The sequence below is a fragment of the Delphinapterus leucas genome, chromosome 4 (genome assembly GCF_059928025.1).
Source record: "Delphinapterus leucas isolate spDelLeu-1000000601 "Yukka" chromosome 4, BTC_Dleu_Yukka2, whole genome shotgun sequence".
Classification (NCBI taxonomy): domain Eukaryota; kingdom Metazoa; phylum Chordata; class Mammalia; order Artiodactyla; family Monodontidae; genus Delphinapterus; species Delphinapterus leucas.
Genome location: NC_143132.1, coordinates 82,510,762 through 82,525,723, shown reverse-complemented (window position 1 = coordinate 82,525,723; position 14,962 = coordinate 82,510,762). Strand labels below are relative to the sequence as shown.

The window sequence follows — 14,962 nt, the reverse complement described above, 5'->3', positions numbered from 1 at the left end:
GCCCCTCTTTATGTAATTTTCAAATGTTCTTCTGTGAATTCATATTACTCTCATGAAGAAGAAAAGAATATCATGCTTCACATTCTTGGCTGTAAAATGATAGGCTTCTAAATAGAAGGGGACAAAAGTTTAGTAAAAGACATATTTTTTTTTCTAAATATGGAGGACATTTGGGCACGATTTGGCTGAAAGTAAACTAATATGGAGGAGGCTTAAAAAAAAAAGGGAAGGCTCATGAGAACAATATTTTTTGAGTTTGTTGAGTCTTCAAATTGTTGGTCTCTGGCTTTTATTTTATTTTATTATTTTTAAAAATATTTATTTATTTGGCTGGGCCAGGTCTTAGTTGCAGCACGTGAGATCTTTAGTTGCGGCATGCTGGATCTGTTAGTTGTGGCATGCGAACTCTTATTTGCGGCATGTGGGATCTAGCTCCCTGACCAGGAGTTGAACCTGGGCCCCCTATGTTGGGAGTGTGGAGTCTTAGCCACTGGACCACCAGGGAAGTAAGTCCCTCTAGCTTTTATCTTGAAAAACATTTTGGCTCTCCTTAAGTATCTTGAAAATACTGTTCTGTTACTGTCTGTCATGGAATGCCACTGTAGGATAATCTGAGGCTAGCCAGGTTTTTTTTTTCCCCCTCTCTCAAAATTCATCTTTTTCTCCTGGCTACTTATTAGTTTGGGTAATCCAGTAACTTTACTGCATTGGGTCTCAATATAATCATTCTAGGTCATTTTTCCCTGGAATAATATGTGTTCTATTAATATGTAGATTTAAGACTTTTAAAAGAATAATCTCAGGAAAGTTTTCTTGAATTAAGTCTTAAACTATTCATTCTGTTCTGTTGTTTTAGTTTTCTTTTATTCTTTATTATTATTATTTTTTTAACATCTTTATTGGAGTATAATTGCTTTACAATGGTGTGTTAGTTTCTGCTTTATAACAAAGTGAATCAGTTATACATATACATATGTTCCCATATCTCTTCCCTCTTGCGTCTCCCTCCTTCCCACCCTCCTATCCCACCCCTCTAGGCGGTCACGAAGCACTGAGCTGATCTCCCTGTGCCATGCGGCTGCTTCCACTAGCTATCTATTTTACGTTTGGTAGTGTATATATGTCCATGCCACTCTCTCACTGTGTCGCAGCTTACCCTTCCCCCTCCCCATATCCTCAAGTCCATTCTCTAGTAGGTCTGTGTCTTTATTCCTGTCTTAGCCCTACGTTCTTCATGACCTTTTTTTTTTTTCTTAGATTCCATATATATGTGTTAGCATACGGTATTTGTTTTTCCCTTTCTGACTTACCACACTCCACATGACAGACTCTAGGTCCATCCACCTCACTACAAATATCTCAATTTCGTTTCTTTTTATGGCTGAGTAATATTCCATTGTATATATGTGCCACATCTTCTTTATCCATTCATCTGATGATGGACACTTAGGTTGCTTCCATGTCCTGGCTATTGTAAATAGAGCTGCAATGAACATTTTGGTACATGACTCTTTTTGAATTATGGTTTGCTCAGGGTATATGCCCAGTAGTGGGATTGCTGGGTCGTATGGTAGTTCTATTTTTAGTTTTTTAAGGAACCTCCATACTGTTCTCCATAGTGGCTGTATCAAGTTACATTCTCACCAACAGTGCAAGAGGGTTCCCTTTTCTCCACACCCTCTCCAGCACTTATTGTTTGCAGATTTTCTGATGATGGCCATTCTGACGGGTGTGAGGTGATACCTCAATGTAGTTTTGATTTGCATTTCTCTAATGATTAGTGACATTGAGCATTCTTTCATGTGTTTGTTGGCAATCTCTATATCTTCTTTGGAGAAATGTCTATTTAGGCCTTCTGCCCACTTTTGGATTGGGTTGTTTGTTTTTTTATTGAGCTGCATGAGCTGCTTGTAAATCTTGGAGATTAATCCTTTGGCAGTTGCTTCATTTGCAAATATTTTCTCCCATTCTGAGGGTTGTCTTTTGGTCTTGTTTATGGTTTCCTTTGCTGTGCAAAAGCTTTGAAGTTTCATTAGGTCCCATTTGCTTGTTTTTATTACCATGTGTCTAGGAGGTGGGTCAGAAAGGATCTTGCTGTGATTTATGTCATACAGTATTCTGCCTATGTTTTCCTCTAAGAGTTTGATAGTGTCTGCCCTTACATTTAGATCTTTAATCCATTTTGAGTTTATTTTTGTGTATGGTGTTAGGGAGTGTTCTAATTTCATACTTTTACATGTACCGGTCCAGTTTTCCCAGCACCACTTATTGAAGAGGCTGCCTTTTCTCCACTATATATTCTTGCCTCCTTTATCAAAGATAAGGTGACCATATGTGTGTGGGTTTATCTCTGGGCTTTCTATCCTGTTCCATTGATCTATCTTTCTGTTTTTGTGCCAGTACCATACTGTCTTGATTACTGTATCTTTGTAGTATAGTCTGAAGTCAGGGAGCCTGATTCCTCCAGCTCCATTTTTCGTTCTCAAGGTTGCTTTGGCTATTCGGGGTCTTTTGTGTTTCCATACAAATTGTGAAATTTTTTGTTCTAGTTCTGTGAAAAACGCCAGTGGTAGTTTGATAAGGATTGCATTGAATCTGTAGATTGCTCTGGGTAGTAGAGTCATTTTCACAATGTTGATTCTTCCAATCCAAGAACATGGTATATCACTGCATCTATTTGTATCATCTTTAGTTTCTTTCATCAGTGTCTTATAATTTTCTGCATACAGGTCTTTTGCCTCCTTAGGTAGGTTTATTCCTAGATATTTTATTCTTTCTGTTGCAATGGTAAATGGGAGTGTTTTCTTAATTTCACTTTCAGATTTTTCATCATTAGTGTATAGGAATGCCAGAGATTTCTGTGCATTAATTTTGTATCCTGCTACTTTACCAAATGCATTGATTAGCTCTAGTAGTTCTCTGGTAGCATCTTTAGGATTCTCTATGTAGAGTACCATGTCATCTGCAAACAGTGACAGCTTTACTTCTTTTCCGATTTGGATTCCTTTTATTTCTTTTTCTTCTCTGATTGCTGGGGCTAAAACTTCCAAAACTGTTGCATAAGAGTGGTGAGAGTGGGCAACCTTGTCTTGTTCCTGATTTTAGTGGAAAATATTTTCAGCTTTTCACCATTGAGGACGATGTTGGCTGTGGGATTGTCATATATGGCCTTTATTATGTTGAGGAAAGTTCCCTCTATGCCTACTTTCTGGAAGGTTTTTTTTATAAATGGGTGTTGAATTTTGTTGAAAGCTTTCTCTGCATCTGTTGAGATGATCATATGGTTTTTCTCCTTCAGTTTGTTAATATGGTGTATCACGTTGATTGATTTGTGTATATTGAAGAATCCTTGCATTCTTGGAATAAACCCCACTTGATCATGGTGTATGATCCTTTTAATGGGCTGTTGGATTCTGTTTGCTAGTATTTTGTTGAGGATTTTTGCATCTATGTTCATCAGTGATATTGGCCTGTAGTTTTCTTTCTTTGTGACATCCTTGTCTGGTTTTGGTATCAGGGTGATGGTGGCCTCGTAGAATGAGTTTGGGAGTGTTCCTCCCTCTGCTATATTTTGGAAGAGTTTGAGAAGGATAGGTGTTAGCTCATCTCTAAATGTTTGATAGAATTCGCCTGTGAAGCCATCTGGTCCTGGGCTTTTGTTTGTTGGAAGATTTTTAATCACAGTTTCAATTTCAGTGCTTGTGACTGGTGTGTTCATATTTTCTATTTTTTCCTGATTCAGTCTCGGCAGGTTGTGCGTTTCTAAGAATTTGTCCATTTCTTCCAGGTTGTCCATTTTATTGGCATAGAGTTGCTTGTAGTAATCTCTCATGATCCTTTATATTTTTGCAGTGTCAGTTGTTATTTCTCCTTTTTCATTTCTAATTCTATTGATTTGAGTCTTCTCCCTTTTTTTCTTGATGAGTCTGGCTAGTGATTTATCAATTTTGCTTATCTTCTCAAAGAACCAGCTTTTAGTTTTATTGATCTTTGCTGTCGTTTCCTTCATTTCTTTTTCATTTATTTCTGATCTGATCTTTATGATTTCTTTCCTTCTGCTAACTCTGGGGGTTTTTGTTCTTCTTTCTCTAACTGCTTTAGGTGCAAGGTTAGGTTGTTTATTTGAGATGTTTCTTGTTTCTTAAGGTAGGATTGTATTGCTGTAAACTTCCCTCTTAGAACTGATTTTGCTGCAACCCATAGGTTTTGGGTCATCGTGTCTCCATTGTCATTTGTTTCTAGTTATCTTTTGACTTCCTCTTTGATTTCTTCAGTGATCACTTGGTTATTAAGTAGTATATTGTTTAGCCTCCATGTGTTTGTATTTTTTACAGGTATTTTCCTGTAATTGATATCTAGTCTCATAGCATTGTGGTCGGAAAAGATACTTAATACGATTTCAGTTTTCTTAAATTTACCAAGGCTTGATTTGTGACCCAAGATATGATCTATCCTGGAGAAAGTTCCATGAGCACTTGAGAAAAATGTGCATTCTGTTGTTTTTGGATGGAATGTCCTATAAATATCAATTAAGTCCATCTTGTTTAATGTATCATTTAAAGCTTGTGTTTCCTTATTTATTTTCATTTAGGATGATCTGTGCATTGGTGAAAGTGGGGTGTTAAGTCCCCTACTATGAATGTGTTACTGCTGAGTACCCCTTTTATGGCTGTTAGTATTTGCCTTATGTATTGAGGTGCTTCTATGTTGGGTGCATAAATATTTACAATTGTTATGTCTTCTTCTTGGATTGATTCCTTGATCATTATGTCCTTCTTTGTCTCTTGTAATAGTCTTTATTTTAAAGTCTATTTTGTCTGATATGAGAATTGCTACTCCAGCTTTCTTTTGATTTCCATTTGCATGGAATATCTTTTTCCATCCCCTCACTTTCAGTCTGTATGTGTCTCTAGGTCTGAAGTGGGTCTCTTCTAGACAGCATATATACGGGTCTTGTTTTTGTATCCATTCAGCCAGTCTGTGTCTTTTGGTGGGAGCATTTAATCCATTTACATTTAAGGTAATTATCGATATGTATGTTCCTGTTCCCCTTTTCTTAATTGTTTTGAGTTTGTTATTGTAGGTCTTTTCCTTTCTTGTGTTTCTTGCCTAGAGAAGTTCCTTTAGCATTTGTTGAAAAGCTAGTTTGGTGGTGCTGAACTCTCTCAGCTTTTGCTTGTCTGTGAAGGTTTTAATTTCTCCATCAAATCTGAATGAGATCCTTGTTGGGTAGAGTAGTCTTGGTTGTAGGTTTTTCTCCTTCATCACTTTAAATATGTCCTGCCACTCCCTTCTGGCTTGCAGAGTTTCTGCTGAAAGACCAGCTGTTAACCTTATGGGGATTTCCTTGTGTGTTATTTGTTGTTTTTCCCTTGCTGCTTTTAATATGTTTTCTGTATTTAATTTTTGATAGTTTGATTAATATGTGTCTTGGCGTGTTTCTCCTTGAATTTATCCTGTTTGGGACTCTCTGTGCTTCTTGGACTTGATTAACTATCTCCTTTCCCATATTAGGGAAGTTTTCAACTATAATCTCTTCAAATATTTTCCTAGTGCCTTTCTTTTTCTCTTCTCCTTCTGGGACCCCTATAATTTGAATGTTGGAGCATTTAATGTTTTCCCAGAGGTCTCTGAGACTGTCCTCAGTTCTTTTCATTCTTTTTTCTTTATTCTGTTCTGCAGTAGTTATTTCCACTATTTTATCTTCCAGGTCACTTATCCGTTCTTCTGCCTCAGTTATTCTGCTATTGATCCCTTCTAGAGTATTTTTAATTCTATTTATTGTGTTGTTCATCATTGCTTGTTTCTTCTTCATTTCTTCTAGGTCCTTGTTAAATGTTTCTTGCATTTTCTCTATTCTATTTCCAAGATTTTGGATCATCTTTACTATCATTATTCTGAATTCTTTTTCAGGTAGACTGCCTATTTCCTCTTCAATTGTTAGGTCTGGTGGGTTTTAACCTTGCTCCTTCATCTGCTGTGTGTTTTTCTGTCTTTTCATTTTGCTTATCTTACTGTGTTTGGGGTCTCCTTTTTGCAGGCTGCAGGTTCGTAGTTCCCGTTGTTTTTGGTGTCTGTCCCCAGTGGCTAAGGTTGGTTCAGTGGGTTGTGTAGGCTTCCTGGTGGAGGGGCCTAGTGCCTGTGTTCTGGTGGATGAGGCTGGATCTTGTCTTTCTGGTGGGCAGGTCCACGTCTGGTGGTGTGTTTTGGGGGTGTCTGTGGCCTTATTATGATTTTAGGTAGGCTTTCTGCTAATGGGTGGGGTTGTGTTCCTGTTTTGCTAGTTGTTTGGCATAGGGTGTCCAGCACTGTAGCTTGCTGGTCGTTGAGTGAAGCTGGGTGATAGTGTTGAGATGGAGATCTGTGGGAGATTTTCACCATTTGATATTATGTGGAGCTGGGAGGTCTCTTTTTGACGAGTGTCCTGAAGTTGGCTCTCCCACCTCAGAGGCACAGCACTGACTCCTGGCTGGAGCACCAAGAACCTTTCATCCACACGGCTCAGAATAAAAGGGGGAAAAAATAGAAAGAAAAAAAAGAAAGAAAGAGGATAAAATAAAGTAAGATAAAATAACATAAAGTTATTAAAATAAAAATAAGTATTAAGAAAAAAAATTTTTTAAGTAAAAAAAAAAAAAAAACAGAAACGGACGGACAGAACCCTAGGACAAGTGGTGAAAGCAAAGTTATACAGACAAAATCTCACACAGACGTGTACACATACACAGTCACAAAAAGAGGAAAAGGGGAAAAAATAATATATCTTGCTCCCAAAGTCCACCTCCTCAATTTGGGATGATTCGTTGTCTATTCAGGTATTCCACAGATGCAGGATACATCAAGTTGATTGTGGAGATTTAATCTGCTGCTCCTGAGGCTGCTGGGAGAAATTTCCCTTTCTCTTCTTTGTTGGCACAGCTCCCGGGGTTCAGCTTTGGATTTGGCCCTGCCTCTGTGTGTAGGTTGCCTGAGGGCGTCTGTTCTTCGCTCAGACAGGACGGGGTTAAAGGAGCCGCTGATTCGGGGGCTCAGGCTCACTCAGGCCGGCGGGGAGGGAGGAGTACGGATGTGGGGAGAGCCTGCGGCGGCAGAGGCCAGCATGACGTTGCACCAGCGTGAGGCGCACCGTGTGTTCTCCCAGGGGAGTTGTCCCTGCATCATGGGACCCTGGCAGTGGCGGACTGCACAGGCTCCCGGGAGTGGAGGTGTGGATAGTGACCTGTGCTCACACACAGGCTTCTTTGAAGTGGCAGCAGCAGCCTTAACGTCTCTTGCCTGTCTCTGGGGTCCGCGCTCTTAGCCGCAGCCCGCACCCGTCTCTGGAGCTCCTTTAAGCAGTGCTCTGAATCCCCTCTCCTCACGCACCAGGAAACAAAGAGGGAAGAAAAAGTCTCTTGCCTCTTCGGCAGGTCCAGACTTTTCCCCGGACTCCCTCCCTGCTAGCCGTGGTGCACTAACCCCTTCAGGCTGTGTTCATGCTGCCAGTCCTCTCCCTGCGATCCGACTGAAGACCCGAGCCTCAGCTCCCAGCTCCCGCCCGCCCCGGTGGGTGAGCAGACAAGCCTCTCGGGCTGGTGAGTGCCGGTCGGCACGGATCCTCTGTGCGGAAATCTCTCCACTTTGCCCTCCGCACCCTGGTGGCTGTGCTCTCCTCCGTGGCTCCGAAGCTTACCTCTGCCACCCGCAGTCTCCGCCCGCGAAGGGGCTTCCTAGTGTGTGGAAACCTTTCCTCCTTCACAGCTCCCACCCACTGGCGCAGGTCCCGTCCCTATTCTTTTTTCTCTGTTTTTTCTTTTTTCTTTTGCCCTACCCAGGTACGTGGGGAGTTTCTTGCCTTTTGGGAGGTCTGAGGTCTTCTGCCAGCGTTCAGTGGGTGTTCTGTAGGACTTGTTCCACGTGTAGATGTATTTCTGATGTATCTGTGGGGAGGAAGGTGATCGCCACGTTTTACTCTTCTGCCATCTTCCTAAACTCCCTGTTTTAGTTTTCTTATTCAGGGATTCTAATTACACATACATTGATGCTTTCTCTTTCTCTTCCTCCCCCTTTCCTCCCTCTTTCCCTCTCACCTTTCTCCCCCCAATTCTCTGCAAGCTGCATATCACCCATTACTGTGCTTATGATCTAATGAGGAAGATAAAACACCATCTTTCTAAAGATCCCAGTGATATCCTAATTTATAAATAAAATAAAACTTTCACATCTTATTCATTCTCAATGCTGTATTAAACAGTGATGATCACTCCTTCCTTTTTAAAATTCTGTATCCTGTAGATATCTATGATTGTGTGGTCTTCTGATTTTTAAAACTTTGTGACTGTTCCTGAGTTGGATTTTGTTTCCATCCGCTGACCATATCATAAATATTGGTCTTCCTCAAGATGTAATCCACTGTTCACTGATTTTTATCTTTATTATCCCTGAACAGCTTTATTCATATACAGTATTTCCTTTCATGACTTAGAAGTGTGTAATTCTAACCCAGATGTTTCAGATTACTATATCCAGTTTCTTACTATTCAATATCGAAGTAAAGATGTTCCTCAGAGCTATGACAGCCCAAACTATGTTTAGCTTCTTCCTTCTAACACCTCCTCCCATATTCTTTATTTCATTTCATGAAATCTTCATCCAGCCATCACTCAAACTAGAAATTTAGGAGTTTCTTAGACTCCTGCCTATGCCTTCCAACCCATAACCAATCTGTCACCAACCTCTACAGTTTTACTTTATAAACAGTGCTTGATTCTATCTGCTGTTTTTTATGCCTACTCTCACTACCCTAGTTTGGTCTCCTGTTTCCATCTTGGACTACTGTACTAGCCACCTATCTTCAGTCTTGGTTTTCCAGATCCTCCCATCATAGAATCAACAGAGTGATTTGTCTACATGTATTAATCTGATGGTTACACTCTCCATTATCCCTATAGTATATCCTTAGTACTTACTGCTAGGATAGGCACTTAATTCCTTATTTTATGCCTTTAATAATTCTAAATATACTTTAATAATTTCTCCCTGATAATTATAATATTTGAAGTTTTCGGGGTCTCCCCTGCTGTTTGTAGTTTCTGCTGACATTAACTTATGGTATGTTATTTCATGAGGTGCTTTAAACTTTTTTATTTTGGGCACATCTTTTGGGGGCTTTATCAGGAGGTCTTATTTTGCCTGTTAAGCAAAGCACTGTTAAGCACTGTTAACTGTTAAACACTGTTTCTGGAATTTTTTTCTTTCAAGTGCTCCAGGAGTATCCTTTTTTAAGGATCACCTTTTGTGTTAATTTCTTGGCCTGATTATTCCCATACTAAGGAGATAGTGTAAATTCAAATCCCAAATCCACCTGTGGGCAGGATCTTGATTATAGATTCTTGGAGAGTGCAGATTTATCCCCACTGAGTCCAGGCAGAGACAGACAACCTTTCTTGTTAGCTTCCTATGCATATAGGCAGGGTTTTTTGTTTTTTCTAATTGCCTTTCACTAAGGAGACACCTTTCAAGAATCCTGTTTTTAGGAGGATCTTTGCTTTACTTCCTTATGTTTCAAGAATTAAGGCCTCAGTTTGTTTCTGGCATTAAAACCCAAGCTCTTATATGAACAACAAATTTATAGGACAGTCTCAGTGATGGCTCAGGGCTTATTGCTTTAGTTTGCAGTTCCTTTTTCAATTTTAAACCCTGGGTATTGCCCCTAGTTTTTGGGGAGCTCAGCTGTGTATTTTAAAGAGTGTTTGTTAAATTTCCTCAGTATTTCTAGGTTTTTTCTCTGCAGATTATTTGTCCCTCTATATGTATTCTCATTCAGGGTTGAGACTTTTCAAATCTATGGTTTTAGTTCCTGTTTTTGAAGTACCTAAGTAAGATTATAAATGTAGTCATGAGGAATATTGATAAATAAAGGAAGTAGGATGGATGGGCAGGGTTAGCCTTTTAGGATTATAGGTCCTTCTGCTTACCTCTCTCTCAGATAATAGTGGTTCCTCAGGTTTTGTTCGTTTTGTCAAAGAAGTGTTAGCATGTGGTATTCTCTTTCACATAATGTCTTCTCCCTCCTGATGGGATATTCTTCTGCCCAGAACCTAAGCCTTCCAGGATTTTTAAAAGGAAACCATTGCTCTTCAGCTAGCAGAAAATGAAAGAGTACTGCTGAAATCGAATGCTTGGGTACTTGACAAGTTCTAGTCATAATAAGCTACTGCTCCTCCCTCAAAGTGTTTCTCTTGAAAAAGGCCAAAATTATGGGTTGCCATTCGTTTGATATGAGTCTATACATGATGAATTTAAAACAGTCAAAATGTTATGAAACTGAGAAATTAATCAACCTTAAAATAGCTGGTTTGGAGGATTGTGACAAAATATGGACAGCCTTAATCACCTGAGCCACCAATGGGACCAACTATATTATATTATCAATTTGATATATTTTCTTTGCAGATTTTCTTTACAAAGTTGTGAGATAAATACATATTTTTCATGTAATGTTTCTTATAATGTTGTAAACTCTTTATAAACTTGTAATATCTACATAATATTTAAATAGCAAATTTACTTAACTGTTTTCCCATGTTGTATATTTAATTTCAATGTCTTCCTCCCTTCCCCCTCCTTCTCCTCTTTCTTCTATTATAGAGCTGCAGTGAATACCTTAATGCATTAAATTTTTTTCTTACTAAATGTATTTAGGATAAATTTCCAGATAGAATTACTGGGTAAAAGTGTTTTCACATTTTTAAGGCTTTTGACACAGAGTGCCAAATTGCTTACCAAAAGTATGGTACAAAGTTATATTCTCCCAACAATCTAACAGTATCTGAAGCAGACTACTTTCATTATGTGTTGTGTCTAACCAGGGGGCCATTGGACAGAGATGTGGTGCTGATGCTTTCTTTACGGTTTCTCTACAGGATATGGTGCCCATCATAGTTGATTACTGCCTTCTGCTGCAGCGAAAGTGAGTATACATTGCCTGTCAGGTTCAGTTATTTTGAGTCCAAGTTGCCTCTTGCTTATATTTTAGCAATAATTTACTACTATGAATTCTATGAATTTGACTCAGTAGGTTATTTTAAAAAATGAATTTACAGAAATTTGATTCTTTAAGAATTTTCAGTCCATTTACCAATGAAATTAACTTGTCCAATATAGATGTATCATCTGTGTATTTATGTGGCAGGATAGTGGAGGTGAAGAACATAGCAAAAGAGCAATACTTAATCACTTAAAGATCTTAAAAGTATATGATTCATGCATTATATATATATGCTCTTTTATGAACCATCACTAAAACACAATATTTCATACCACTCAAAAAAAGGAAAGATTTATTGTGCTGCTTTTTTAAGAGCCTCTTCATTTAAAGGAAATCACTGTAAATAAACTCTTGATTAGGGTCTGTTCATTTAACTAGTAACTACATAAATTAACCAACCTGTGCTAGTTCATAATTTTTCACACTTACAATAATAGTTAGCTTCCTACATGCCAGGTATTGTTCTAAGCACTTTAATTTATCTATTTTTTATAACAACTTATTTAATTTTTATAACAGTGAGGTAGGTATTATTGTTGTCTTCATTTTACATAGGAGGTTCAAGAGGCAGTATGCGATGAAGTAACTTGCCAAAACTTGCTCACACTTTTTTTGAGGAGCGAAGGTGGGATTCTAATGCAGGCAGCCTAGCTCTTGGGTTCTTGCTCGAAACTACCAGATTGTACCTCTTTTTCAGTGGTGAACAGCTGTGAGGATCCAGTGCAGATACTCCCCAAACCCTCTACAACACTGTCTTGACTCCTGAATTTATGTCTATTCAGGTTGCCTAAATCATATAAGGTTGGATCATACTTAGAAAGTATCAGTGAAGGTTATCAAGAGGGCAGTTATTTGCTATGTCAGACCTTCAATTAAATCACAAAGAGCTCTAGCTTCTGTTTACTTAGGGCTCAGATTCATTCCAGTGTTTTAGCTATAGTGTTACATGTAATTATCCAGTGAAATATGTTGTCTTCATGGTTGGGATGTTGTTGAAAACATGGTTTTATGTTACACATTGTCTTCTTTTTTTTTTTTTTTTTGTGGTACGCGGGCGCAGGCTCAGCGGCCATGGCTCATGGGCCCAGCCGCTCCGCGGCATGTGGGATCTTCCCGGACCAGGGCATGAACCCGTGTCCCCTGCATCAACAGGCGGACTCTCAACCACTGCACCACCAGGGAAGCCCCAACATTGTCTTCTTTATGAGGGCCCAAGGAAGAAATTTCTCTCAGGTGTTAGTACCAGAAATACTTTTGCATCTTCTGAACAGCTAACTCACTTTTAGCTGATGGACAGTGAATTGTATAGCTAATTATTGTTTCCTAGGGAGCTAAGAGCCATGATATACTAACCTCACCCTAGTTCTTAACTTAGTTTTCTCTTCAGCTCATGGTTTACACTTACACTTCCTTGTTATTTGTCTTATATTTTTTAAAGCAGCCTCAATAGTTTATGGATCAGTTTTACATATTTTATTTAATTTAATCCTCATAATTACAGTGTAAGAGAGGTAAAGTTAAGGAAATTGAGATGTAGTGATATTTCTAATACTAATAAATGCTGGGACCAACCTAAATCTTCAAGTTGAGATAATATAAATGAGATAAAATAAAATATCTAAGAGATTAAATTTTGTTTAGAGTAAGAAAGCATATCTTTATAAAACAGATTATTTCTACCTAAATGGTACCTGGCACAGAGTAGCCTGATGGTTGAATTAATGAAGTAATTCTCCCTCTTGGTTTGCAGGGTGACTTGTGATCATTAACTTGAAATCTTGAATACTCTCACAGTGAGATAAAGTTGAAATGACCTGAGCAGTTGTAAGATGGATTATATAGGGAAAAAGAAAAAAAAAAGGGTTTTTTTTCTTTCAGAAATATGTTATTCCCCAAAATGTTACAGGGATAAGTTTTTCTTTTCTTATATGACTTGAAAAGGAAATATTTCCAACTTTATTTAATCTATTGACTGGCTGAGAATGAAGTAATTTCTTTATTAAATCAGAGCATCCAACATAGAAGACAAGATGTAGTCTAGATTATCACCAAATTAGAATCTATTTATTATTTCTTCATTTTTATCAGTTTCTTTCTTTCCTTTAATTTTTCCTGACTCCTTAGCATGTTTTTTTTCTGGGCTGTGTCTGAAATGAGTACAGTATTTGTTTTGGAGATCTCAGAAATACCAGCAGTCATAGTATATTCCTGACTGCCAAGGGGAAGGGAGATCTCAAGGGACCTTTTCTGAGCTCTTCTTGGCCCTTTTCTCCTTCCTTCATCCAGTCATACACACGTACTCCTAGATCCAGGATTGGATATTTTTCCTGGACCATAGTGCAAATAGTATGGCTTCCTTCTCTCTTGACTTTTTCTGAAGGCTGAAGACCAGATTGTACTAGATCCTGCTTCTGCTTAGGAGAAGTTCCAACATGTGTGTTCTTACTCTCTTTCCCCTCCTGGTCTCTTTCCCCACTTTTTCTACTCTCTGGGTTCCAGTAGGGGCAGAAGGGACAGGGTAGTGTCCTCAGCAGTGTAAGAAAGCTTGAGGCTGTGGAACTAGGCATTGGGTCACATGTTCCCTTTTGTCTTCTAGATTCTGTGCTCTTGTGCTTGCTTACTTCTCATCATACTGGCTTTTCTTTTTCATCATAATGTTAAGATTCTGTATATGGGCCTGAGCTTATGAGTAAAGAGGTCAAATAGGCCATTTGATCAACTTTGATTCTTTGTGTCTAGTTCATCTTTCAATTTCCTTCCATTGCAAACGTGCAATGATTAAAGATTTATTAGATATAAAAATTCTGTGTTTCTTAAATACTTCAGTGTAATCACACTTAAAAATAGAGTTGAAATTTTTCTTAGCGTTTCCATAGATAATAAGATTAAAAATGATCAATTCCCTAGACTCAATTGAAGCAGAGGGATTTAAAAATTATGTAACTTAATTCCAGTATGATATCTTCTCCCTAAACTGGACACTCTCTTTATGCCATTTCTTTGACAATTGGTTCTATTTGCATCTAGAATCTTCTCTTCTACATTCCCAAATTTTCAAAATATTTGTGATGTTGAGATTGCTTTTAAGAATGCTCAGATTGTGCATAACACAGATACCGTCTTAAAAAAAAATGATTTACCTGGAACAAAATGTAGAGCATAAACAAAGATAAAAACTTAGAAAATATGAGAGGAGAATAGAAAAGAAGCTTCAACATATACCTGACCATTGTTCCAAAATTAAAGACTAGAGAACATGGCTAATAATTTTCCTGAATTAAAGGAAGACAGAAATTATCAGAAAGAAAACTCTTGGTGCACAACAGAACAAATCATAACAAGCCTACACCTATGAGTTTGATTATACTAAGAGTGACAGTGGCATAGCATTGCATACTGCACTGAGCGTCTCACATAGGAGTTCTGCTTCTAGCAATGGCAATGAGGACAGCTGGGAAATCTGGATAATTTGTTAACAAAATTTATATGAAAGCGCCGGCGAACTACCAAGGGGATGAGGATCTGTGGTACCAAGATCCAGGCAGAGGAGAGAGGCACAGAAGCTGGCTCTTCCTGTTGAGATAATTGCCAACTCTGAAAAATGGCAGCTGAGGGGTTGAGAAGCTGAGCAAAACTTTAGAGCAATTCGTGATGTTGCTGCAGTTGAGTTCAAGGATCACACAAAAAGAGGGGCGCTGAATACTCCAGGCTTTTGATTGAGCTGTGAAGAGCTACACCCTAAGAATAATGCTGAATTAGAACACATGTAGGTTCATCATGGTTAAACTGCTGAAAACTAAAGACAAAAAAACTTTAATGTCATTATGAAAGAAAAAAACCCTTCAAAATGGTAACAATTAACCTTACAGCTTACTTCTAAACAGAAATAATGGAACCAAAGACAACAGAATTGTGAAAGGACAGAAAGAAAAC

General features: G+C 38.4%; 1 protein-coding gene across 5 annotated transcripts in view; it reads left to right on the top strand.

Moving 5' to 3' along the window:
- Positions 1-14,962, top strand: part of VPS8 (VPS8 subunit of CORVET complex) — a 319,158-nt gene that overhangs the window by 105,734 nt on the left and 198,462 nt on the right. For all 5 annotated transcript variants that reach the window (XM_089910741.1, XM_089910739.1, XM_089910738.1 and 2 more), the window contains one exon: positions 10,905-10,951. In XM_089910741.1, the coding sequence (XP_089766867.1) occupies positions 10,905-10,951 (47 nt within the window). The remainder of the gene's footprint in view (positions 1-10,904; positions 10,952-14,962) is intronic.